General features: G+C 40.9%; 1 protein-coding gene across 9 annotated transcripts in view; it reads left to right on the top strand.

The window, feature by feature from the left end:
• Positions 1 to 27,621, top strand: part of ptprt (protein tyrosine phosphatase receptor type T) — a 293,148-nt gene that overhangs the window by 68,619 nt on the left and 196,908 nt on the right. For all 9 annotated transcript variants that reach the window (XM_086150165.1, XM_086150164.1, XM_086150163.1 and 6 more), the window contains exons 5-8: positions 3,296 to 3,377; positions 6,609 to 6,724; positions 8,314 to 8,488; positions 23,684 to 23,977. In XM_086150165.1, coding sequence (XP_086006291.1) covers positions 3,296 to 3,377; positions 6,609 to 6,724; positions 8,314 to 8,488; positions 23,684 to 23,977 — 667 coding nt within the window. The remainder of the gene's footprint in view (positions 1 to 3,295; positions 3,378 to 6,608; positions 6,725 to 8,313; positions 8,489 to 23,683; positions 23,978 to 27,621) is intronic.

The following is a 27,621-nucleotide window of genomic DNA, read 5'->3' as shown; positions in this document are numbered from 1 at the left end:
GTGGGAGATCATCAGGTGTGCTGTGGAAAAATGCCCACTTTCACCTGATTGGTCTGAAAATGATTTATTCAACGCAAATAATGTGTCTTCTTATGTCTATGTGGGCAGCGTGCAGTGACAGGCAGAACAATTAAATGCTCTTCCGCTTGATGGCAACAGGTAGTGAATTAACCTGTGTATCTACCTGCTGCTACTCAAACTGAGTGATTCGTGACTCTTTGAGTGAGACAACAGCAGTGATACGCCATGGATAGATTTCTTTTAAAAGAAAAAGTACTTAATCAAGACCCTTGAAGAACATTCTGACCCAGATGAAAGCCCAAGTATGAGTAGTGATCTGAAGAAAGTAAAAAGAAGGTGAGCTCAAGACAATGCAATGAAAGTTATATTGCGTTTGGATTCACATTTACTGGGGAACCAATCGAGCTGACTGTTATGCCTGGTGGGCGAGGAGAAGCTGTCCAACAGTGCCATGGTTCCAAGCAAACTTAGACGCCATCCCCAAACAAAAACAACTTCACTTCAAAGAACACAGAAAATTTTGTTCATCTGCGTAAACAAACAGGCAGCATTGTTGAAAAACCACCAAGACGAGTGAGAAAGCTCTGAAAGCTAGCTACAAAGTTGCTGAACTCATCGCTAAATCCAAAAAGCCACACATCGTAGCAAAACATTAATACTACCTGCCAGCAAAATCATTGAGGGAGAAATGCTCGGCTCTGGCGCTGTGAAAGAAATAGCCAAGGTCCCGCTCTCTAATAATACCATTTCCAGACAAATTGATGACATGTCTTCAGACATTGAAAAGCGTGTTCTGGAAAAGTTGCAGATCAGTGGGAAATTTGCATTGCAACTTGATTAATTTACAGATATTAGATATATTAGATTTCATACTGAGTAAGTAAATTGAGACTCTAGTTTCATTCTATTTTGCAAAAAAATGTTTTTGACATATTTATTTGGTGTTGTGCCGTGTTATTCTTCTAATGTAAAATATGTGCCGTGGCTTTAAAAAAGGTTGGGAAACACTGCTTTAAGGGAAAACTACAAGTGAAGCCACTATATAAAGTATGTATTTTTCTGGTTCAGGAGCAAAAGATGGAGAAAAAAACAACCAGGAAAGGAAAGGAGGAGGATTTACACTTTTTATTGTCGGATAGGGAAAGGGTAACGTTTCCTGTGGGTCACTGGCATTCTTGCTCAGTCGTAGCTTGAACTGCTGAGGGTCCTGACAAGCAAAGCATGGATATATAAGTGTGTATGTGTATGTGTGCGTGCGTGTGCGTGACTATATATATGTGTATGGGTCAGGAGTGCACAGCCCTACTGACAGCCTGTCACTGTGAGAATTTAAAGTACGTGCAGGAGAAAAATGATAAAATGGGAAAAAAAAAGGACTGACTTGATGGAGGGAACCCACAAGCCACAAAGGAGCCATTAGAGGAGAGAGAGAAGAGAAAATAAAGCAGATGATTGGAAAAGAAGCAAGAAAAGACAAACAGAGAGGGTGAGGAGAAGGAAAAGTGATGACGAAGGAGGAGAGACATATGTCTCTGCCATAAGGACCGAAGGGAGCCCAGGCACAATTGCTGACTTTTAGTGGAAAAATTCCTCTGGGGTTTCTGTGTCCGCTTTGCATGGGCTATAAGAGTGTGTGGGAGGAATTCAGTTTCTGATTGTTTTTTTTTGAGGGACAAGCGAGAGAAACTTTAACCGTATCACCCACCCACCATCTCCGTATCATGGAGCTTTACACGAGAGTGATGCGGGTGGCTGATGGAAGATATCTCATTTTTTACAGTTGATGGAATGAAAACCAGCATGTTCTTTCAGGGGAGGGCGCCTCAATTTTAAGGCTATGGAAGGATACATTTTTCACGTTTTTGTACTTGGCTAGTACAAGTAGTAGTACAAATATGTTACAATAAATTACAAAAAAATAACAATAAAATCACAAATTTATTAGGTTGGTCAGATAGAAATGTGCGCTTTTAGACACTGTGTTTGTTGGTATACATATTGTTAATCACACTTCTGTTTCCTTGGAGACTGTTATGTCTCTCTCTGAACCATAAAAAATGAAAACAGACAGCAGGTGTTTATGAGACTAAAGTTAGCTGCACAATGGTCATTGAACAAAGTTGTCACTACGTGCAGTAAGCGAGCGGATTTAAGCTAAGGCAGCATTTTTGTGGCATCCACCTCACAGGAAATCATTATTACTGTCTCCTGTGGCAGGGTGCGTTTGTCTGAGAGCCCCAGCGCTTTCATAGATAAAGTTGACTATCTGGTGTCTCTTATCAGGCAGTAACAGGGCAGTTATAAAAAAATCTCGATTTCACAAGTGAAGTGTGTGACTCTGACAATGGTCTCCTTTTCTTTTCTCTTCTTTTCTTTTCTTCTTTCTTCTCCCTTCAAGGGTGACCACAATGAATCGTCCTCCTCCATCTAACCCTATTCTCGTCTCTCACACCAACTAGCTTAGTGTCCTCTTTCACTCCATCCATAATTCTCCTCTTCAGTCTTCCTCTTGCCCTCCTGCCTGGCAGTTCCAACCTACCAATATATTCTCAGTACATTTCTGAACCTTCCCAGTCTTGCCTCTCTGACTTTATCTCCTAAACATCCAACATGCGCTGTCCCTCTGATGGACTCCTTCCTGATCCCATTTATCCTCATTACTCCAAAAGAAAAACTCAACATCTCCATCTCTGCTACCTCCAGCTCTGTTTCCTGTTTTTCAGTGTCACTGTCTCTAAACATGCAGCATTACTGGTCTCACAATTTTTTTTTCTGCCAGATACTCTTTTATCACATATTACCCTGACACTTTTCTCAGACCGTTCCAACCTGCTTGAAAGAGTTTCTTCATCTCTTTTCCGCATTCTCCATTGCTTTCCATCGTTTACCGTCTCACTCTCCACTCCCCATCTAACCTAACGTTCTGCTTCAGCCACCAGTCCACATGGGTCAACCTTCCTCATGGGGTCTCCCTGATCATGAAGTCCTCAAGTCCTCAACTTCATGTAGGATAGTATGGAATGATTTAGTAAATGTAGATGGAACAGGATTTGGGAAATTATTCTGACTGTTTTCAAACTGCTTTTATACAGTTTTTTGCAGTGAGTTCACAGAGGAGAAATGATGTGTAAAGCATAAACACCCTGACCTAGACAATTAAACCTCTTCTGCAATTAAACTCTTTGAGAGTAGATTACTCTCAATAACTATTGATGTAAGCCATGTTTTCACCAACATTTATCAACTGCTCCTTTACCTCTGTCTTCCCCTTCAGGTCATATTTGAAGCAGTTTCTGTCCAAGGACACCCAGGCTTCATCGCCATTGATGACATTCGAGTTCTGGCTCACCCTTGCAGTAAGTGCATGTGTGTGTGTGCGTGTGTGTGTGTGTGTGTGTGTGTGTGTGCGTGAGTGTGTGTGTGCATGTGTGTGTGTGTGTGTCTGTGTGTGTGTGTTTACGTATATGTTAATGCGTGAGCTGATGTGTGTTAATGCATGTGAGTGAGGTCAGGGTTGACCCTGCTCAACTGTAACTCAGCAGAGCGTCATCTGTTTTCCAGCAGTATCTCGCGATTCCACATGCACTCAGACAAAAAACGCTGTGTCAAGGACAGATTGTGAGGCTTGCTGACGGATTGCAAAGAGCAGGGAAGAAGGTCCAGATTCAGGGACCTCATCACTCAGAGCTGACAGGAAACACTGCTTTGCAGAAAAAAAAGCAAAATAAAAGAACAATACGCGCACACACACACACACACACACACACACACACACACACGCACACACACACACAAGTAAGTAGATAAATAAATGAATCCAGAAATAATACATCAATTATATTATTTAGGATGAGCAGTTTCAGCACAATTCATTCTGTCGATTGTACAAATAAAATAATATAAAATAAAATAACATAAAATAAAATATAGCAGCAAGGTGGTCAGCACTTCTGCCCCATATCAAGAAGCTTCCTGGTTCAAGTCCAAAAGGGGGGTGGCATTTCTGTGTGGAGTATGCATCTCCCTCCCCATGTAAATATGTGTTCCCCTCCTGCTGGCTCTCCGGTTCTCTCCCACGATCAAGACACAGAACAGCAGTTTGATTTGGAGATTCTAAATTGTCCAAATGGATTTATGAGAAGGAGAAGAGTTTCTCTGAAACCAAAACTTCTCTTACTTCACAGTGCAGCGAAAAGACAAACTGTACTTCAGCCCAAATAGCCCATCAAGCAATTCTTGAGACCTCTATCAGCCGATAGACAAACCTAAAGTTTAACCTCCAGGAGAATTGAGTGGGAATAAAAATAGTTTACTTTTACTGCTTGTATGCACTTTTAAAGTCTTATCAGGACAAATTTCTTTTTTTTGGTTGTTTTCCTACTTCCTTGTCTGTTTTTTGCTTTGCAAATATTCAAAACTAAACTGTAGAGCAGGGTTGGGCAAACTACGGCCCGCGGGCCACATCCGGCCCGTTGGTTGTTTTAATCGGGCCCGCCAAAGATTGGTACAAAATTCATACTTGATGCGAATGATTGAATGATTGGATCAATGAATGTGGGAGCTCAAACAGGAGATTATTTCATTTTTGTAGCTACTTGAGAACACTTGAGAATTTTCCTTAGCTGAATGACACAGATTGGCTTTGTGATTTAGCCTTTACTGTGGACATACTGACACACATGAATGAGCTGCACGCGAAGCTTCAAGGGAAAAACCAGTTTGTGCATGAAATGCAAGCAAACATCAGAGCCTTCAAAACCAAGCTGGTTTTATTTTCAAAGCAAATGTATTTCTACATTTTGACCAGTATATAGCTCTCAATGCTATGTTCCTGTATGCAATTCTCCTTGAAACACTAGATCTACACTAGCCAGGTGTACTGAATCAAAATATCCAAAATAAATTAAAGCAGCCCCATTCAGTTCAGTTTTACCACCAAATAGCAGGACTGCAGGACCAAATAACCTTGAGGGGAAAAAAGATGAAGATTTTCAGTAATCTAGGTCATGTATTTGAAAAATCCTGTTGTTCCACCTTTTAACTAAGAAGCACCCGAGTTCTGGGCAGTTTCGTTTTTTCCCTAAAATGCCCCTTGGTTTCTAACAGTTTTTTGAGTTTCACTGAAGTCGCCAGCTGAAATCAGACCAAAGCAGGTGATGAGACCCATGGCAAACTTATGAGTAAGGAATTACAAGGACGAGAAGAAAAGGTAACGTGAATGAAGATAGGAGGACTGACGGGAGGATCCCAAATGAGCAGCCTTTCAGTTCTATCAGACTCTTTGTCATTTACAGCTGCGTGACCATTAGAGTCAAGTCAAATTATCATTGTAACATGATCAATGCAGACTCTGTCCGGCTTATCGTTCTCTGCAAGCTGGCGAAATGAAATTAGCCGTTCGTCAACGGACAGCTCTCAATGCCGGGCCAATGTCAGCCAGTGTCTTAGTGTTTTCTCTATCTGTCTGCCAGCCTTCACTACCAGAGCGTCAAGTCCCTCTCTGGACCGTGTTATCATCACGGCATTCCCTTTCAATCAGGGATGGCCAATTAGTCAAAGAAATTAACAGTTTAATTATTTCAGGAAACATTGTAAATTTGATTAACGAGTTTCATGACTATCGCTGTTGCATCCCTATTTGTTGCATTTTACATAGAGTCACACAGGATTCCAAGCTTCAGGACAATTTGGGAAAAAAACAAACAGACCAACGGACCAATAGCAGAACAAAACAAACAAAACACAACTGTTGGCGCATTGCTGTGGTGACAGCATCAAGAACAGAATATATCCTACAACTTTTGAGATGTTCCAAATATTCGGAAACTCCCCAACAGTCATTAGAACTGAAGGAGCCTCTCAGATGAGGGGTTAAACATCTTCAAGTGAAAATTTCCGGTCGAGTTGCCAAGACAAGAAGATTTCGACAAGAATTCACCATGACCTGGATGACTGACAACCTCCAGAGACAGCTTTTGAGATGCATTTAACTGTAAATTCTGGACTATGAGCCGGTAGTTTTGCACATGCTTTGAACACTGCGGCTTAAACTATGATGCGGCTGATTTATTGACTTTTTTTTGGTTATCGAGCTTAATGCCGCCAAAACATTTAGCCTTGTTATATTGGACCGATGAAATTACTGTGAAAATCTGAGGCTGTTCAATTCCGACACCGCAGAAGACGACTTTAACGGTGCACAGGGGGAGGACGAAGATAGTGATTAGCTAGCCGGTGCGGCTTGCATTCAGGTGGGCTCAATAGTCCGGAAATTACAGTAGATTTACATGAGTGAGAAAACGAGAGCCAGACAAAGGTAGTAGCTCGATAACTGGCTAGGCTAACAAAGTTTTCCATTTGCTGATCTATTTATTCATATTTTTTAATTTTATTCATTCTGTCATTCTGTACCCCAAGTCCTTTAAATTCCGTCACTGAGTAATCACTGTGTCTCTTAATGGATTTAACATGCTTTGCCTAAATCACTTGATCTCTTCATCCTGCCCTCGTCTCCTGACATGATATCTACCGGATTTCTCATGAATAGGTTTTGTATTTATTTTACTTATTTTTGCCCCAAATTGCAGGAAAAGCACCTCACTTCCTGCGGCTCCAGAATGTGGAGGTGAACGTGGGTCAGAATGCCACCTTCCAGTGTACAGCCGGAGGAAAATGGTCCCAGCATGATAAACTCTGGCTGCAGGTTTGTGTGTTTACATTGGCTCGCTCCAAATTCTGGAGATGTGAGATAAGTCTCTATAATTGGCTTTTCAGAATTTCAAGTTTTTTTATTTCCTTTTTTTAAAGAAGTGTCCAGTGTTACCATGTATCTGTTGTGTCTTCTTTAATTATTTATATTTTAGATTGTAAAATAAAATAAAATTATATAAAATAAAATCTGAGATAGTCATCAGGCCAATATTTTCAAACAAATGAGCATGAAGCTGTTTCAACCACTTTTGCCTTCAAGCCCTGTTGGCAGCTCTTCCCAAACTCTTTAGGTCATCCCCCAAAATAAAACTCTGAAGGTTTTTCAAATTAAACTGACATATCTGTGTCATATTTGTGTAAGGTTTTCTTGTGCTGTTGTGTTTGATCTTTCTTTGGCAATTTTTAGGAGGTATGTGTTCACATAATGGCTTGAGTTTATCTGGAGTTTTGAAACCACTTGTGAGTTAAAGAAAAGGGCCATTTGGCTTCATCAGAAACAAAAATGAGAAACTAATAGTCACGTCATTTCGATTTTTTCCTGGAGGGCAACTTAAAAAAAACTATCCTGCAAACTTCATATTACTTAATTGAATTTCATTGTTTGCATCTTTTATAAGCCACATGCCCAGTTATTGAATTACATTTGAAAATCTACTTGTGATTTGCATGCCTGTGTCTCCTAACCCACACTGTGGGAACCCCCCCCTGCTAAGGTTACATCTCCAGAACTGCATGCAATTATAACGCAATCATTTATTTAGGGTATTTTACAACAAAGTAATCCCCAGCCCCCCTGGCTCTGTCTCAGAATCGATTACAAGCCCTTGTTCTGATTTGCACTGGCGGCTCCGTCTCCGTGACCGACAAGCGTGTGGGTGTGTAGTGCGATTCCCCTGATGCATCTTGTCTAATTTACATGTTTTTCCAACGTGTTTGAGCTGGGGGGGACCGGTGACCCTCCTCTCTGGTGAAAATGTGGTTTCTCTAAAATGGTAGATAAATAGAAAAAAAGATCAAGAGGAAAAGATGAATAAATAGAAAAGAAAGGAGACTGAGTCTAAAGGATCTTGTGCAGCGCAGAAAGAGACACATTTCCATCTTGGGCTTTTCTTTTGTTTGAACTTTGTGTTGAAAGTTAGCTTGAGAACACTAATATCTGATGGGATCTACTAAAGTATTTATTTTTTTGATACGTTTGTATCTTACTTATTTAACATACGAATGTTTCTTTTGCGCTTATGAACCATCTTGATTGGGCTGTGATTGCTGTTTTCAGCCCCCCCCCCCCAAATCGATCTTATCTTTGCTTCTGTTGAGAGAAAAGAGTGCAGATTGATGATAAGAGTTCGGAAGTTTTCCTAACATTTGCATTTGTTTGCATTTAACAAATGCAACAACCTTTTTTATAAATGGCTGTATCATTTCTGAGATTCAAGTCACAGACATGGAGCATTGGACACTTGGCTCTCGGTCACACTGGAGATTTTGAAATCAAGAACCCCTTCTGATGATGTCGGATCAAGGTCTCAGCATCACTGACCGGCCCTCTCTGAATTCTTCTCCTGTCTTTGCCACATGCAGCAGTGGAACGGTAAAGACACTGCACTGATGGTGACCAGAGTTGTGAACCATAGACGCTTCTCGGCCACCGTTAGCGTTGGTGACACATCACAACGCAGCACCAGCGGCTATCGCTGCGTGATCCGCTCAGACGGAGGCTCGGGGGTGTCCAACTACGCCGACCTCATCGTGAAAGGTAAGAAAAAGTGATGGTGTGTGTGGCAATGACGACCACCGTGTGCTTAGTCGTTGTTCAACAGTCACGCAACGGGATTTACTTCCCACTCTTGTTCACATGAACAACAGGAAGCTCAGCGCCGGGAAGGATGGGGAGGACGGATAATGTTGTTGCAAGGCCATTGATAGAATTACATCATTGCAACTATCTGTTGTTGTCAAGGCATAATTACATTCCTCCACCTCTGCTATGCTTCATTTTCTTCAAGCCTCTTGCCTTTAACCCTCCACCTCTCCACTTGCAGCAGTGAGACTTCATTTTGTAAGAGGATGGGGAACAAGAGCAATGATTTTTCATCATCGAGCTTCAGTGCTGTGATAGTAACAGCTGATACAGGCTATCACTAAAGACTCGGAGCGGCTGTATGAAGACGTTTTAACAATAAGTCTACTATTATTCCTCGCAAAGAGTTTCCCATTTATATGTTTATCTGGAGTGGAAAGTTGAGGCCAACAACAGCAGACTCTGTGGCCGTTATTTGTAAAATAGGTACTGCAAAACGAATATGGCCTTTTTTAAGCACAGATAGCCTTGAAACCTGCACACATCCCAGTGGGGAGGTGGTCCTCTGTCAGTCAATTAATCATGTGAGGCTATATGTGTTAAAATAAACAATAAGGTCAATAAAGAGTGTAAATAAAGTATCATTCAGAACTGTGGCATTCCCCAATTTATAAACAAGCTAAAATCTGTATCATGGTGTTCTGCACTGTTCTTCTCTAGCCTCCCATGGAACACCATTTATGGCACTGTGAGTGGAGCTAGAATTAGTTGTTAGTTATAACTAACAGCTATCAATGTTTATTATTAGTTATCAATCTTGGAATATCATTAACTCAATAATGATACAAACCTTCATCCGGGGCACCACCAGCAAAGCTGGAAAATAATAACTAATAAGTGGAACACAGTCTCAGAAAACAGGTATTTATCTAAAAATGGCAAAATTAACAATAATGATATCTTAGATTAATAAGGTGTATGTTTGAGCTCTGTCTTTGGCACATAGTCTGATCACAATATTTGCAAATAAAATTCCAAGAAACTCCCCCTTTAAAATATAATAAAAAAGTTTATTTAACAATCCGATGCACGTGTGTGGATGTGTGTGTATGTGTTGAAGGACTACAAAAATGGAGGGGGCCCCAGAAAACTACAAAATGGCGGTCTGAATGCAGAACTACCAAAATGCCGGAGGTTTTAGTCCATAGGCTACCACCTGGTGCTACCACGTGACCAGGGCTGGAGGGTACAAAGGAAAGAATTGGATACCAAATGCCCTGTTTAAAAAATATGTGGAGGTGTGTTTGTGTTAGGAAAAGAAAGGAAAGCAGAGAACCAGATGAGCAGCAAGTTAAGAATAAGAATAAGAATAACAATAAGAACAACTTTATTAATCCCGAAGGAAATTGCAGTGCCAGAGTTACAGAAAATATAACAGTAATAAATAATAAAAGAAAGGCAGAATTAGAAATAAAAATAAACTATAAACTATAAAGTGTTTCAGTGAAACTATAAAGTGTCTTAGTAAGCAGTGATAAAACTATAAGTGTCTTAGTAACAAGTGAGGTAAGGAGTGCACAATAGTATGATAGTAGGGAACATTATAGTATAGTATGATAGAAGGGAACATTATAGTGTAGCAGTTATGAGATGAGATGAAATATTGCACATTGTAGCTGTTATGAGATGAAATATTGCAGTTTCTGAATATTGCACAGAAATGAGATATTGCACATTTTTGTTTGTTTTTAAGTTAAAGATAGGTTGTTATGGTTTCCGGCGGCTGAATGGAGAGGAAACTGGCTGAAACAGGCTGAATAACACGGAAACAATAGCAATGATATGGGATAACAGTGATTACCCAAGGCGCAACAGGAAAACAGCAGTTACATCCCTTATACAAAACTGATCAATAATTCATGCTTGTCCAGATACTAATACTAGCCTCTTGTAATGAGCTGATCAGGGATGTTATGTTTTGGGGATGAGAGGCCCGGTTCTGATGACATGGTGGTTGAATATAAGTTTCTGTCAAAGTCTGTACTTGAGGTGCAACAACGGGCTGTGACAACATGAGAAGGTGTTCCTACTAAGAACAGGCTAGATCGTGGATAGATGGATTAGCTGGTGCTAATGCTGTCATTAAATATATACTCTAATGGTCTCTGCGAGCAAGGTTTAAGTGTCCTAGTTGTGCTAACGCTTTGGTATCCAGAACATGCCTGCAAAGAGAGAGCTCACATAGTAGCATAGTCTGACTGGCTATCTATCAACAAACTCTGTTTAAGCACGTCACACCGCTGTCTTAAAATCAGACAGCCTTTAACAGTATGAGGAGAACAATTGATTGTAGCTACCAGTGCCTTTGCTTCTTCCTTTTGCCCCTTAATCACATAAGCTCACCAGCAGCGACAAAATCAGTTTCAAAGTGTCCTTGACCTGGAAACATGTGACATGAATCACCATGAAGAAGAGTTTACGCTCGGTTGCTCAACATTCTTAAGGGTTTTTGGTCTTTGGACATCATCCAGTGTTGTAGAGTAACACAAATTTGTGACTTAGGGACAAAAGAGAACCCTGTGTATTATCGGGTAGCAGTGGCTGCCCACAGTGTTGGTATTGTATTGTCATTATTTGCTGGAACTGCAGCTGAAAGTGCCTCACAAAAGGTAAAAGACAAACACACAATATACTATCAAACTCTTTCACTATTGCTGGTAAAATGAATAAATGAAAAAATAGAAAATAAATTACAAAACACTTGATTCTATGGCATAATAGGATTTCAAAGGGGATTCATGCCATTTGAAATGAATATTTCATTAAGGAAAGTAACGATTTGAACCACTTGATATCAATACTAAACATTTTCTAACATTTTCTAAAAAGTCAATTATTTGATGAAATTGAATATTTAAAACTTGTCTGCCGAAAAAAGAAAAAGGTTAAGTATAATGTCAATGGAGACACTGTCACACACACACACACACACACACACACACACACACACAGCTCCAGTCTGCATTATTTAGATCCTATCTTGATGAATGGGGGGGTCTTGACTGTGTCTTTTAATGGGATTTAAATAGCACCAAATAAACAGTGGAATCTGTGTGACCTGAATTATGTTCACCATGCATGTTGATCATGAATTAGTGTGAAGGATGTTTTAATCTGGGGGGAGGCTGGAGTGTGTGGTGTATCTATGTATATATGTGTATGTGTGTGTGTGCGACTCTGTGTGTGTGTGTATGTGTGTTGATGTGATTAGTCTCAGGACTAAAACTGTCATTATCATCTGTTAGACACACACAGACACACAGACACACACAAACACACACATACACACACACATACATAGTGTTCCTGCATATTTTGGGTTTTGGATATGCAATGTGTGTATGTATGCTCCAGTTGGTGGGTGGGTGTTTTTTTGCATGCTTGCGCAAATCTGTATAATGTGTATGCTTGTTTATATGTGTGCGCATGTGTGTGGAGCTCAGGTGCAGTTAGCAATGCATTGTGCCAAGGGAATAGCCAAAATAGTGACCGTGAACAAGTTGCAACTTACACACACACACACACACACACACACACACACGCACATTAGCATGTGTTCCCAACTGTGTATATTTTCAAATGTGTTAAGTCACAGGGGTTCTGATGGTCCTTGTGCTGTGAGTTTAGGGAGTGTTGTAGTGGTTTGTGTACTTTTATGTGTCTGTGCTTTCGATGTGAAATTGAGGTTAACCAGTGTGTCGTACAGCAAGGTGTGTCAAGGGTAATGTGCTGTGAGATTCCTAGTACAAAATCTGTATACGTGTGCATGTGTGTATGTGTATGTGTCAGTGTGCATGTCACACCTGCTCAGGTGTCCTTATTTTCAGAGTGATAACAAGTTTTTCCCTATTGCTCACTTAAATACATTTACAAAAATGTAGTCTTTCAATTAAATGTGTTATACAGTTTTGTCTCTACTATGTTGTACTTTTATTCACATGCATCTGAAATCAGGATTTTTTTAATGTAATTTCTTGATTCTTTTTTGTCCTTTTTTTTTCCAATTTGTAAATATTCAGATATAAATGGTAATGTTGAAGGAAAGTGTAAATGAGATTTTTGCCTGATTTATGTGTTTTTTTTTTTTTTTTTTTTGTTGTTGTTTTGTTTCTTTCTTTGGTACCCAGCTACTTTTTCTCCCCATATTTCCACATTTCTGTATGTGGCTCTGTGATTGACAGGTGATCAGTCTCCGTAACAAACCTCTACGTCAACGGAAGTTGGCTGCGGTCACACAGCCACCCCTATTAAAGAGTGTGTGACTTATTAACACTTTTCTGAAAAATATATAAAACCAAACATTAAATAAACAACTTTTGAATTTAGGAATGTGCATAATGGAATCAAATAAAAAAAATCAACAATAATAATAATGTGATAATATTCATAGTGTTATCATCATCATCATCATCCTCATCATCATCATCTTCCGTACATATATATATATAATTCTTTTCCAAATATATATAGGTATATAGATGTATGTTAGTATATGGAAAATAATGATGACAATATTACAATAATTATTATGTATCATATATCAATGGCGGGCAGTGTATTTCACAGAGTGGGCATTCCACCCGTTTGCGGTTGAGCACCATGGTCTCGGATTTGGAGGAGCTGATCCTCATCCCGGCCACTTCACTCTGAACTGCTCCCATGAGAGATGGAAATCATGGCTTGATGAAGCCAACAGAACCACTGGAGTCCACCAGCAGGTTTTTGAGGGTTGCCACATGGTGTATGGTATGGATAATCCGTGATGAGCAAAGAAGTCCAATGACAAAAGACCGCTCTGGTTCAGATTGTCCTTCTAAGTCGCACTGTCATTGCCCATGTGAGCGTTGAAGTCTCTCAGTAGAACGAGGGAGTCCCTGTTAGGAGCGCACTCTAGTAGCCCCTCTGGGGACCCCAAGAAGGGTGGGTAAACTGAACTGTTGTTGGGTGCATAGCTACAAACAACAGTCAGAACCCATCCCCCCACCTGAAGGCAGAGGGAGGCTACCCTCTTGTCCACCGGGTTGAATGGCGACGTGCAGGCATTGAGATGGGGGGCAATCAATATGCACACACCTGCCCAATATGCCCCCGCTTCAAACCGGGGGCAACTCCAGAATAAAAAAAAAAGTCCAGCGTCTCTTAAGAGGCCTGGTTCCAGACCCCACGCTGTGAATGGAGGTGAGTCAGACCATATCTATTCGGAATGTCTCAGCCTTGCGCAACAGCTCGGGTTCGTTCCCCGCCAGAGAGGTGATGTTCCATATACCCAGAGCCAGCTTCTGCGTCGAGGATCATACCGCCGAGGTCCAATGTTTCGGCTCACACTGGACCTGACCCCCTTGGCCCTTCCCGTGGGTGGTGAGCCCGGGCAAGAGGGGCCCATGTCATTCCTTCGGGCTGTGCCAGGCCGAGCCCCATGGCTGAAGTCCTGGCCACCAGGTGCTCATCAGCACCTGGCGCCCCCGGGCCTGGCTCCACGTCCAGTCAAGGGAATCCGCATCCAGTGAGCCAGGTCAGGTCAAGGGAAAACTGGGTCCAATGATTTTCTTCTTCTTGAGGATCATCTGAGACACACTTTTCTGGTTCCTCACCTGGGACCTTTTTGCCTTGGTTGACCCTTCCAGGGGCATAAAGCCCCCCATAACATAGTTCCCAGGATCACTTGGATGTGCAAACCCCTCCACCAAGTTGAGGTGACAGTTCACAGAGGGGATTTCTGTCATTTCATTTTCTTACAATTGACTTAATTCAAATTAAATAAAGTGACATATTAAAAATAACATTAAAATATTAAAATAGTTTTTGACTTTTTTTTTACACTAACCATCACAGATCGATTCCACCGCATCTGGTTATTTGAAAATAAAATTCATCCATTTTCTCTCTTTCCCTTTCTCTCAAGGTCCAACAAGGTCCTTCTTGAAAATGGCGTGGCGGCTATATCTGCAACAAAATATTTCTTCTCTTAGAAAAGCAGAAATGTCGGCAAATCACACAGCCTTCCTTCTTCACACCTTAATTCACTTGCTGTGTACTCGACCGTCTATCCTGTCTTCACACATCAGCTTCCTTCTGCTCCCAACATGATGGTAATACCGTGCCACAGGACCAGACTGGAACCCCGCAGGATTTGTTAAATATATCCTCTGGATTTTGGCATCGCAGGGGTCAGTGCTGCCGACTCACAGCAAGGAGTTTCCAAGTTTGATTCTGACTGGCTTCTCTCCAGATTCTCCATCTTCATGCCACACTCCAAAAACAGTCAATAGGTTAAATGAAGACTCTGATATGTATGCGGGAACAGATGAGAGGGCGAACGGTAGGATGTCTCTTCATGTGGACCTGTGATTGACAGGTGCCACCAAGAGTGCAGGAGAGAGGGTTTTGAGAATGAATCCACAGATTGCTGGAAACCAGAAACGTGCAATATAGATCTGCAGATCATTTTACGTCAAAGAGGTGATGCTTTGAACATCAGACCCCGGTACCTTTTCACAAGATCCTATTTGCCTACATTAAACTCTAGGGAATCCTTGGACCCAGAGAACATTTGTCCTTGGGCCTTTTTCTCACTGGGACTGGATTGCATCATGGGAATGTATTATTTTTGGCATGTCGGAACCCAGAAGCATCAGGCCCTGGGGGAATTGGAGGCTATGTTTTATCTTTTTGTGTTTTAGAGAACATTGGAAAGCACTGGACCTGAAATTCAAAAACAAATTACGACAAGATTATTTAAAAACACACACACACACACACAAAGATAATAAAGTAAAAGGCGTCCTTGGAGAACAAATGAAAACGATAGTTAGCTTGAAGCTACTTTGACATACTCTCAAAGCACTTTTAACCCAAAAGATAAGGAGATAAAACATTAACCGTCCTTCCACCACCTCTACTGGCACACACACACATACACATTTTTCTCTGCTTCGATGTGTTTCTCATTTGTATGGCTAATGTCAAACAGATGCAGTCGAAGCTCCAGGTGCAACAAGGTCACAATAATACCCTCAGGTGTGTGTCTGTGTGTCAGAGAATGAGCTAGCTGTGCATTGGTATGTGTCTTTGGTTTAGTGTGGAATATGACTGACCACTATTTTTGGTCATTGGTTTCACATGCGTTCATGTTGCATCATTGTCTTTGAATAACTACACTTGTGTTCATTGATATGGAGAAATGAGGTAGAGTGGGACCTGGAAGCAAAAAAAATACCTAAAAGCTATCAAGAAATTTTCCACAAATTTACAATTGTCCCCCTAAGAATTAGGTAGAGACCATCTTGGGATCTTCTTATTTCCTTTCGGCCGCTCACTTCAGAGTCGTGACATCAAATCAGCGTCCTCCATCCACCTTCAATTTCTGTGTCCTCTTTTCTCAAACCAACTAAATTCATGTCCTCTTTCACTACATACATACATCTTGTTTTAGATCTTCCATTAGGCCTCCTGCCCAGTAGTTCCAACCTCAACATCCTTCTACCAAGATACTCACTTTCCCTCCTCTGTACAAGTCCAAATCATCTCATCCAACAGGTGTTATACCTCTGATAGGCGTTTTCCTGATCCGATCCAATCAATCCCACAGAGAACCTCTACATCTCCATGTCTGCTACCTACAGCTCTGCTTCTTGTTTTTTCTTCAATGCCAGTTTCTATAAACCAGTGGTCCCCAGCCCCAGGGCCACAAATCAGTGCCGGTCCGTGAATCAATTGGCACCGGGCCGCACAATAAAAAAAAACAACTTTATTTTGGAAAATGACAGGAATACATCTCGGTCACTTGAGCACCAGAGGTGTAACCCACAGGCTAGCAAAATGAGTAAAAAAACAGACGGAAAGTTTCTTTTTGAAGGGGAAATAAATGTTTATTATTATAGTTGCAATATAAACAATCTACGTGTACTGCGCCCACCCCTGTGGCCCATAGTAAAATTGTCAAGCGTTGACCGGTCCGCGTTGATAAAAAGGTTGGAGACCACTGCCCTAAACCATACAACATGGCTGCTGTCCCCACCATCTTGTGCACTACACAACTCCTCCAACTCCTCCATCTCCTTCTCCTCTAACTCACATCGCGCCTGTAGGGCACTGTAGCCACTAATGATATTGAGCATCACACCTAAAATTTCTAATATCAGTTTCATCACTATCTGACACTCTTTTCACCTTCAGAACATTCAAAACAAACTCCTATTTCCAGATAACTCCTACCCCATTTCTCTTCCCATCAATTTAATGAGAGTACAACTAAAAACATGCACATAAGCTTCTGGCCTTTTTACCTTTCGACTTTGTCTCTTGGACACACAGTATGTCCACCTATCTTCTCTGCATCATGTCAACCATTCTGTAGCTTTTCCCGTCATTGTCCAAATGTCCCTACTCTCGGTTCCTGACTCTTGCCATTCCTCTTCTCTCTCCGCTTAAGAATACACCTTCCTCCTCTCCCTCTTTGGACCACAGTAGCCCAACGTCCACTGATGTCCTGTAGGTTTTCATAATCTATTACAGTTATTGCTAACCTGGGCATTGACTGACCCGGTGGGGAAGTCATATTTCGTTTGATTCGTCATTCTAATTTCGCAAAAAAATGATCTTGAATGCCCTTCCTGAAACAACAGTGTGCAACTTTCCTGTCTTGGGACTGGCTTGAGCAGAACACTGGTTTGTGCCCCCTTGAGGCTCCATCTGAAAAAGATCTTGGGGAAATCAAAGAAAGACCCGAAAGTGACCAAGAACCCTTTTTTCAGATCCTTTCCAAGTAATTTCAGGTTCAAAGTTTGGTAAAGTAAATAGTTGTCATCAGGCTCTTGTTTCTGACAAATAAAGATACAATTCCTCCTGAATGAAAAAAATGATGGGTTCAAAATTTTTTTTATGAGCAAAGCATTGTAAGTTTGTGTTTCACCTACATGAAGGGAAGCAGACACACTTCAACTATGTGTAATACCAGCCCCTGTGGGCTCACCTTAGGCTGTGTGTGTGTGTGTGTGCATGTATTTTTTTCAACAGAGTCAGTGTGTTGCGTATGGTGGGTAGTTTGTCATGTTATTAGTATTCCTTGGCCATTGCTCTTTCAAGTGCATCAGCTTGAGTGAGTTTGTGTGTCCATGTGGGTGTGTATGGGTACATACATGAGTGGGTGTGTGGATGCAAGCGTGCCTTTGTGGACATTTCACACAGAATTTCTGAGCAGGTTTATAAGTAATATATGAGCAGGTGCGAGGAGATGATGAAGAAGGCGGAGTTGTGGGGGAAGAGGGAGTCAAGCAGGAGGTCCAGACAGGACAAACCAAATGGGTGGCAGAAAGAAGAAGTGAAGAGTGGAAATTGAAGACAGGAGGTGTGAAACTCAGGTGTGCAAATGAGGGAGAAGAGGGAGGGAGCAGGAGAAAACAGGGAAGGAAAAAAATAGGATTTTCATGAACTTTCAGAAAAAAAGTTTTGGTGTAAACTTCCTGTAACCTCACAGGTGATACAAAGTGTCCAGCAAACACCACAAAAATGACAATTCTGGAATCTGTCCAGAATTGTGCTCAAAACTGACCAATTACAGTACAGCTCTTAAATTCCACCCAATTTGCTCCCATGTGAGAGGAGTACATAAATCCAGGTGTGGATGAAAGGGTGTCTGTCACAAGCACAGCTGACAGCACTAATGGAGAACATTTCAGCGACATCATGAGGATCAGTGTCTTCTTGTCTCTCTTCCATTTAACTTCAAAATCTGAATTTCACCCTTCGCTGACATTTTCATCTCTCCTCTGCATCTTTTTAGCATTTCCTGTTTTGATTAAAAAAAGGATATCTTTGTGGCTATGAAACAATAATGAGGGTCAGATCCAGGACCTATATATTTTATTCAGGCCGGTAATTAGAAAGAAATCAACTTTGTTGCTTATAATAATCATATTTGCAGATTCCATTACTGAAAATAATTGTTTTTTTGACTAAAACAAAGTCTTTCATAAGTCAAAGTTGCCTTTTTTCACAAGTATCTTTCAATGTCTCTCCGTCTCAGTGAAATTAGTTAAATTCACCAACATTACACACACAACATTGTGACCGAAACCAATGAAAATGATACCTCTAAGGAACAGTGGCTATGATTTTCATTTATGTTTTGACAAACATTAATGAGATAATGAAGATTCCCATTGAGCCACATGTACCTGGTGGTCAGTGGCATCAAAAAAGCACCATTACAAGTCATTCTCTGCAGTCTCTCTTCAAAACTAATATGTAGCGTCTTCTTCAAACATTGACAGGTAGAATCCAAGCAGATAAGTGTGGATCATGAACAGACCACTGCTTGGATCGAAACAAGTTTGACAGACGAGGCAGTTCATCTCAACAAACACTTTTTGTTCAAAATAAAATAAAGCATATCAAAATCTAAAATATTAAATTAGGCACAAATATCCTTTGGGTCCAAGGGTCGTAACCAGTGCCGTGGTTCAATCCGAAGGCCAGTCTGACGGGTTTTCGAGGAGCCAACGACGTGCATCCATCACTTGCTCCCCACATCTGTTTCCCTCCGCCGGCTCGTTTGGAGCCGAAGTTGCAGAGGCCACCCAGTAGCACGCAGTCTGGCATTCACAACTAGGCGCATGCACACACACACACACACACTTTTTTAATCACAAACAGTGCAGTACTTAATTTATTCATGTAGACACCAAAAGCAATGTGAAGTCAGTGCAGGAGTAGCAGCTCACATACAAATAATAGGCTGAAGACAGGGATGTTTTTAAGCAGCTTTAGAGAACACACTACTCAGGGCTCAGGGGTTGTGGCAGGCAATGTTTGAGAGGAAAGGGTCTGAAAGAAAATTGATGTCAATTTTATTCATTTCCTGTTCAAACATTAGGTCAAGCACATTTTCAGCCACACTATGTTGTTTAAAAATGTGTCACTCTATTTTTTTTTTTTTTATGACCAGGTAGTTTTTCTTGACCCTTTGAGGCCATTACATCATTCCTATACATTGGGCATTTGTGTGCGTATTGTTTTACATATTTAAACTTGCATATTCTGGAGCTTGCTCAAAAAAGATGCATCACCAGTTACCTGTATTATTAAACACAGTGCAGTCACAGAAAAAACTATCGATCGCTATCATACAGTGAGAACACAAAGAAACTCAAGGTTGCTAACAAACATTATGGTGCTCAGATGCTGTTTTTTGTGTGTTCTGTGCGTCCGTTCCTCCCACCTGACGCCGGCAGCCCTGAATGTTCCCAACCCATGAAAACGTGGTGTTTGTGTACCTGAGGGAAGGAGGTCTGACTCAGTCGACGAGCGACAGACATGCCCTCATGCTGTCCTCCATGTCTAATCACTGGAAGGTGGAGGAGGTGCTGTTTGTGTGTGTGTCAGTGTGTGTCTGTGTGTGTATGTGTGCGTGTGTGTGTGCGTGAGTGGAGGTTCAAATCTTTTGGAAAGTCTAGACCTATTATAATTTTTATGCAGCCTCTTGTTGTTACACAAATAAAAAAAATCTTGATTCCTGGGGATTCAGGGCTTTCTGTGGGCGTATGTGTGTTTGTATATGTGTGTGTGTGTGTGTGTTTGTGTGTGCTTGTGTGTTTGTGTGTGTGTGTGTGGGCATCTTATATACCTGTATATTTTGTGCAAATTTTTCCATTTATAAATCTGCAATACATTTGGAGTTACTTAGTAAATTATGCCCGTGAGGCTATATATTGTACATGAATATTTCTCTGGTCTTTTCGAGACCAACATCAAAATCCTTAAAATCACTTACTAAACAATTTTGTTTCTCGTAAATCTCCTGTCAAAATTCCTTTGGAAAAGTCAAAGAGCTCCTGGGAAACAACTTTGCAGCAAAGTTGGCACCTTGGAATAAAAGAGAGGCTTTTGGCATTTGCCTGTGTTTTGAATTGGCTTTTGCGATTTGTGATGAAAAACAGGAGCATGGGCATACTATAATCCCAATGCATGCTCTTCAAATTTACCTTTCACTCAGCTTTTCTTCACTGCCACTGTCACACACACACTTACACACACACACACACACACACACACACACTCACTCACTCACACACACACACACACCCAAAGTGACATTCGCACAGCCACCAACGTTTTTTTCCTGAGTTAGATTGGGACTTTGCTTTAAGTTGGGTGTGTAGTTGGGTCTTTGCTCTAATAACACAATTATCAAATGCCAATTTACAAAAAAGGACCTGCATCACTTAGAGGTAAACATTAAAATTTGTACAAGAAGACCATCTCTATCTAAAGGCTGCAGGTTATTCTGAGCTCAAGAAATATTTGGAATCGCTATCCGGAGCAACTCACTCAAGAACATAATATCTCGGGTCCTGCTGATTCACAATTTCTCATTCCTGGCTGCAGTTTTTGATAAATTATGTGTTTACAACTGATTTTGGGGTGTGATCGTATTTCAGGATTTGGTTTGCAGGGGGGGAAAAGGCTTTCTTGAAAAATGTCAATTGAAAGATTATTGAAAAACGTCCATGGTCATTTCCGATATGGCTCTGTCTTTTCAACAATAACAGCAGCAGCTATTCATCACACAGCTGCAGTGTTGAGGTGGGGCTACTGATCATTATTCATTCATTCACTATCTATCACGCTCTCCCTGCAGTCAGGGTCACAGGGTGGAGGAGCCCATCCCAGCCGCCATTAAGCGATGGGCCGGGTGTACCCTCGGATGGTCGCCAGTCGATCAAAGGGCAAACAACCGTCCACTTTCTCCATTTCTTCAATTGACCTACTGCCTGTTTTTTGCCTGTGTGAGGAAACCAGAGAGCCGGAAGGAAATCCAGGGAGACGTGAAAACTCAACGCCGATAGGCTCCCTGTCACAATAAAACCAAAAACACTTCTTGCCAAGAAACATAAGCGCTAAACACTGTGCTACTGTGCTGCACTGGTCATTAGATGCAGCCCAGCCTTTACATTATGTTACTGTCATTGAATGCAAAATAATAACTGTTCACTGAAAATGATTATAATTTTCAGTGGACAGTTTGACAAATTAACTGTAAGAGAAAGGTAAAAAAGGGAAAATAAAGGCCTTTTAATGCACTCTTATCCTGGCGATGAAGGTGGTCGCCCTCCTCTGCCACTGTAATTTAGTCTAATGGCGTGACTGCAACACTGCATGGCTGTGAAATCCACCAACATCACTAAGAATAACATTGAGAGTCAGTTTTGAAATGATTGGCACATGTCTTACTTGGAACAGGAGACTGTCGACTATGGGACAGTTAATACCTGCAAAGTAAGTAGGACAATGTAACAATTAACTGCTCGTAAAACTAACTTCCACGTTTGGAAACTATGTTCCCCTCTCAGCAGTTCTACATTCAGAGGTAAGCAACTTCGGTGTTGCTTCTGTGTCAGTCAAGACAATGGGGTATAGTGATGCGTCCATGGGGACCTTAATCCCACACATGGGGCTAATAAGCTACGATACAGTCAATTTTCCTGAGCTCGTGGAATTAATTTACAGTAGCCAGTGATGGCAATCTATCAGATGGTCTATTAAGGTTGGCGGTAAGCCTCGCCACTTCCTCCCACTGACAATTTACACCAGCATCGCGCCCACACGAAGTTTACAAAGTTATTTATCCTGCTGCTCAAGTCTTGAGTACATTTGTCCTTTTAACTGAAGTCTTGAAGTTTGTTTGGTTCAAATTCTTCTTTTGATGAGCAAAAGCAAGTGTGATTAAAAGCTACAGTTCTCATTTCTTCTCCTGCTGTGAGAATGCACCGGTTTGGTGAGCTCATGCTTCCTATTCATCTCCGCAGACCTGGTCAGCGATTGGCTGCTTTTCATGGCCTCATATTCAGTCTTTAGAAAACACATATCGACCCAAACAGCAAAGCAAGTGAATGTCGTCACTTGACCCTGCAGACCTCTTCATCTTGTATTAAGCTCTCCATTCAGGCATTTTATATTAGGTTGAAAAAAGGAGAAAAAGCATCTGATCTTTTTGGTTTTTCCCCACTGTGTGGATGGTTTATAAAGAGCTGCCTCGATTTATCTGAATGATGAATGTCTCATTTTTGAATACTAGCTGCCCTTCCAAGTTTGTTTCAGGGATGAAAAAAAGAGCTGAATGTAAAGGGAGTCATAAAACATTCCATGCTTTTAGGCTTGACAGAGGCCATTATTTTAAAGGAGTATAATGCTAGAGTCTGGTGGCAAAGATGCCTGTCAGCGACGCGTCACCCGGGTGATGGATCGTTGCTACAGGTGAAAAATTTCCCCCCTGAAATGTCAACTTTGGTGCTAAGTGGCAGCTGTTTTGGACACACAATTGCATCGGAGTGGAAGCTGCACATGCTCTGATCCCACGTCACTTTTTATTTCAAAAGGGGAGAACACAAGGAACGTTGCTTGGAAGTTCAGCCAATAATCCTTAAATATGTGGTGCGGGTGTTAATGCTGGGAGCAAAATCCTTTTAAAAAACAGAGATTATTAAATAGGGATATCACACATTTTGTGTGTTATATATATATTAAATGGATGGATTTGAGGACTCACTTATTGTTCTACCACCGGTAGCAAGGCATACACATACTACAAGTACAAAGTGTATCAACAAAAAAAAAAACGTTGCAATTGCTGAGATGTCCTTATCCACTGTTGTCTATTGAAAAGTGTCCTTGCATCCTAAAAAAGGCAGTTATGAAAAAAATGATTATTTCTTTATAAATAATCCTTTATTAATGTTATTCATTTTAAGCAATTAGAGTTTAATCTCTTAACTTCCCATTTGTGGTATCTCAGATTTTTTTCTCTTCGAAATTGAGCTGTTCTGTTCGAATGATGATAGAGAAAAGGGAAGATTTTCATTAAAATATTTTCATATATATGAAAATCGTAAAACAAATCTATAGTTGCTGTTGAGATACTCATTTGTGTTTTTATATGGAGTTTATTTGATTTTAAAGTTGAAAGCAACAACTAGACACATCCTTTATTCGAGCAATTTACCATATGACATGAATAGTGTCCCTGTTACAGAAACAAACAAAATTCAAAAAAATCAAAGCAAGCTAAGGCTGTATTTATTTTTCTTTTCACAGCTCCACCCACCCCCATCGCCCCACCTGAACTCTTGGCTGTTGGTGCCACCTACCTGTGGATCAAACCCAATGCAAACAGCATCATCGGAGACGGGCCAATCATCCTGAAGGAGGTGGAGTACCGCACGACGGCAGGGAACTGGGCAGAGTCCCATGTGGTCGACTCCCCCACCTACAAACTGTGGCACCTGGACCCTGATGTGGAGTATGAGATCAAGGTCCTGCTTTCTAGACCCGGGGAGGGAGGGACTGGCCCCCCGGGGCCGCCGCTGGTCACCAGGACCAAGTGTGCTGGTGAGCAATAACCTCACTCTTGTTCTTTATTTCTTTATCATGTCCTTCAATTCATTTTTTTTTTTTTTATTTTTGCTTAACTTACCGTAAAACTTTATTTAGAAGTCCATATTTTTTTTACATTCAGTCATTTAATTCCCTAACTCTTTAGAAACATTACATTATTTTTCTAAAATATTTTAATACTGTAATGTAAAAGTACAGCAGTGTTTCTAGAAGATCATACCTCCTGTTGACGATAGTATGAAGTACTTTTCTGAATAGGAATATCTGCAGAACTAACACTAAAAATATCATTACTGGTAACAGATGATTAAAACATCACATTAACCAAAAAAAAGGATTGTTTCAAAATGTGTAATTTTCTGAGGAAAAAAAAAAAGAAAAACACCGATATAATAACTTATCCTTTTATTCAGAGAAATTCATTCACTGCACTTAACCCAATCACAAATGAACCATGATGCAATTGACTGGCATCAACCAGCAGAGCACTTAGGGGTTCCATGTCTTGGAGCTGGGAACCGAACCAGGAAAGTTCAGGTCCAAAGAGGATTGCTCTACCTCCTGCACCACACCGCACCTTATATGCAGGAAAAATATCATAACCCCCCCTTAGGATTACCGAAAAGCTCACTTAAATTCTTCACGAGTTGAAAACTATAAAAAAATATATAATTAAGTGAATAAATAAATCGATAAATTAATTTATCAAAAGAAATGGAAAAGTAACATCCAAAAAATTCCAAAGAGGCTTGCTTGAACTTGTTTTTCCTTCCACTCGTTCAGACGCAGTTGTCAAGTGCATAACTTTAATACATAGGAAGACCAACAAAAGCAAATTAATAAACAAAAAATATCCTGAATTGGAAATGGTTATTGGTGTCCAAATCCGGTCATTAAACGCACAGGCCTTTATTGGCGACTTGGCTTAATCAAAGTTTTAAAGTAATTTTCTCCTGAAGTTTTGCTTGAAAATGCCGTTGAACATCACACTCACCTTGCTGTTGCGGTGGTTTCATGGTGACACCTGCTGGCACGGTGTCCACCCAATTTGCAACATGACATTCGCCAGTCGCGTCCAGTGGGGAGTGTGTGTCTTGTCTTGGTTTGTCGTTTTCTGTTAATTTGCTTTTATTGTGAGAACGGGTGCAGCCTCAAAGACGATGATAATGGGACATTAAGAAAGAGGCTACCTGAACTTGAAGGGAGGAGGTGGATAGCAGGTGGGAAGGGACGGGGGATATATGCGGGACAATCCCCATCGGGGATTAGAGCCCCAGCCGGCATGGACGGTATGAAGAGTGACAGTTCACTTTATAAAATGACAGGCCGTCAGATGTTAGACAACTTCACTCCACTTGCTATTTTTCCTCCAGATTCTCTCTCCTTACTTTGATGCTCATCTCCTTTCAATCAGTGTGCTTTTACGTCCCCCTCTGCCCCCTCATCCTTCCATTCAGCTGCAACTTAACCTCCCTGTTGTCTCACGGAGAAGCAGTGCAGCGAAAATGGTGAGCATAAAATAGAAGCGTTCTGGAAGAGGAATTAGTTAATGAACAGATGGTTTTTGCTGTAACGGTTCTGGGGAAGTATAGGGTCTGATTAGCTGATCGCCGTTTCCATGTTGCGTAGAATGATAGAAACTGGACAGTATGAGATAATGAAAGTGAAATGAATAAATAAATGCACACAATCCTGCTAAAAAAACAGTTTAGCCCCTTTGAATGTAAAATAACAGAGAGTCTAAATATTCTATCTACTGAAAATTAATCGTGATTTGTATATTTTCAAATCTAAATTAATGTAGTTTGAACATCATCTGATCGTTTGAGCATAAATATTGGAGTACTTTATAGCTACTTTTGGACACAGTGATGATTAAAATATTTTACAAAAACATTACCATTCGCTACGTGTTAGTTAAAATATAAGAGGATTACCAAAATATCAGCAGAGAAAATCAAGACTGAGCCCAGATTCAGACAATGATTTCAAATATGTAGCGTAACAAATTAATGCATATATTGTAAAAGAAAAAAAAGCAAGAAGTAGCATTGACGTTAACTGCACACAAACACATAGACACGAAAGACAATATCAATCTATCCATCCATCCATCTATCTATCTATCTATCTATCTATCTATCTATCTATCTATCTATCTATCTATCTATCTATCTATCTATCTATCTGTCTGTCTGTCTATGAGAGGAGACAGTGAGAAAGGCAGTGAGTGCTGATCTCCAGTGACAGTGAGTGGGATGGAGTGATGGAAACACGGGGGATGATGTGAATTGAAGGAGAACAGAGGTGCTGGTCACCAACATGTGTTTCTGGAGGAGCTGTGGCGTGTCAAGCTGTCAGATGTTCACACTGCCCGTGCCTTTGTGTGTGTGTGTGTGTGTGTGTGTGTGTGTGGGTGTGTGTGTGTGTGTGTGTGTGGGTGTGATGGGATTGGATTAGGCAGGTGTGACAGATGTTCACAAGCCTGCAGGCTATTAATAGCATTTGTGCGCATGCATGTGTGTGTATGTGTTTGTGTGTGTGTGCTTGTGTGTCCATCAGTGAGTTTACATGTGTGTTCCTTTCAACACCTTGCGTGTTCGCACTTCGCTTCCTCTCAGTCTCTAAAGCCTGACTAACATCATAGTTGAAATAAGGTTGGCGTTTTGTGCTCTAATGGTCACACATCAGACACATTGCATCGTCACAGCGATGGGAGCCAATCATGGCTCACCGAGCGGCGCTAACCCTGTAATGTCCTCCTCCAAACTCCACCGAGAACATTGAGCCACAAATATGACTTTACCATCGCATGGTTGAAGAGATTGCTGTCACTTGACAAAGCAAAGCAATACATTTACATATGTGTACATATAAACATATACTATATATGTATAGTGTCAATACAGTATGTATGTGTGGACACACATCTACACACACACACCGACACACCTAGGAAACTGAAGGCAGGCAATTCCCCCTTTCAAAATAGGATCCAGGCCATTTCACCTAAAAGCATATCTTCCTGTGCTCCTGGGATCCAGTCTTTTCCTGCAAGGCACATTTCTAAATGAACTCTCCGTCCTGCTGATCATGACTGATTCGATCCTTCGACCTTCTTCTTCTTTTCGTCGCCCCATCTTCATCCTCGCCCCTGCTTTTCGGGGATTTTCAAGCTATTTTGATGATTGATTTTCTTGTTTCCATCAGATTTCCCTCTCTCCCTACCTCCTCCTGGTTTTTATCTCTCCTCTGTGGTATTCCCTCCAACTTGGTGTTTCTGGTATTCACCTCTCTTTTAATTTTATCTTGTTCACTTTGTCTTTCATGTCACTTGTAACTATTTTCTAATCTGCCATTTTACATTGTTTTGTTATACATTTTGTAGCAAAAGTCAGGTATTTCTTATCATTTTAAAAAGTGTTATTTTATCTTTGAAAAGCAACTCCATGTTTACAGAGCATGTAGAATAATAAGTTAATCACTTGTGGTTTGTAGAAACATATCAAGCAACATTGCACTGCTTATAGCAGGGGTGGGCAAACTACGGCCCACGGTCCAAAACTGGCCCGCTGGTCTTTTTAATCTGTCCCGGCAAAGATTGGTACAGAATTCATACTTTGTCAGTGACTGAATGA

This window comes from Fistularia commersonii, chromosome 7 (genome assembly GCF_037954325.1).
Source record: "Fistularia commersonii isolate RoL2024-O1a breed Wild chromosome 7, RoL_Fcom_v1.0, whole genome shotgun sequence".
Taxonomy (NCBI): domain Eukaryota; kingdom Metazoa; phylum Chordata; class Actinopteri; order Syngnathiformes; family Fistulariidae; genus Fistularia; species Fistularia commersonii.
This window is presented reverse-complemented; position numbering and strand designations above follow the sequence as displayed.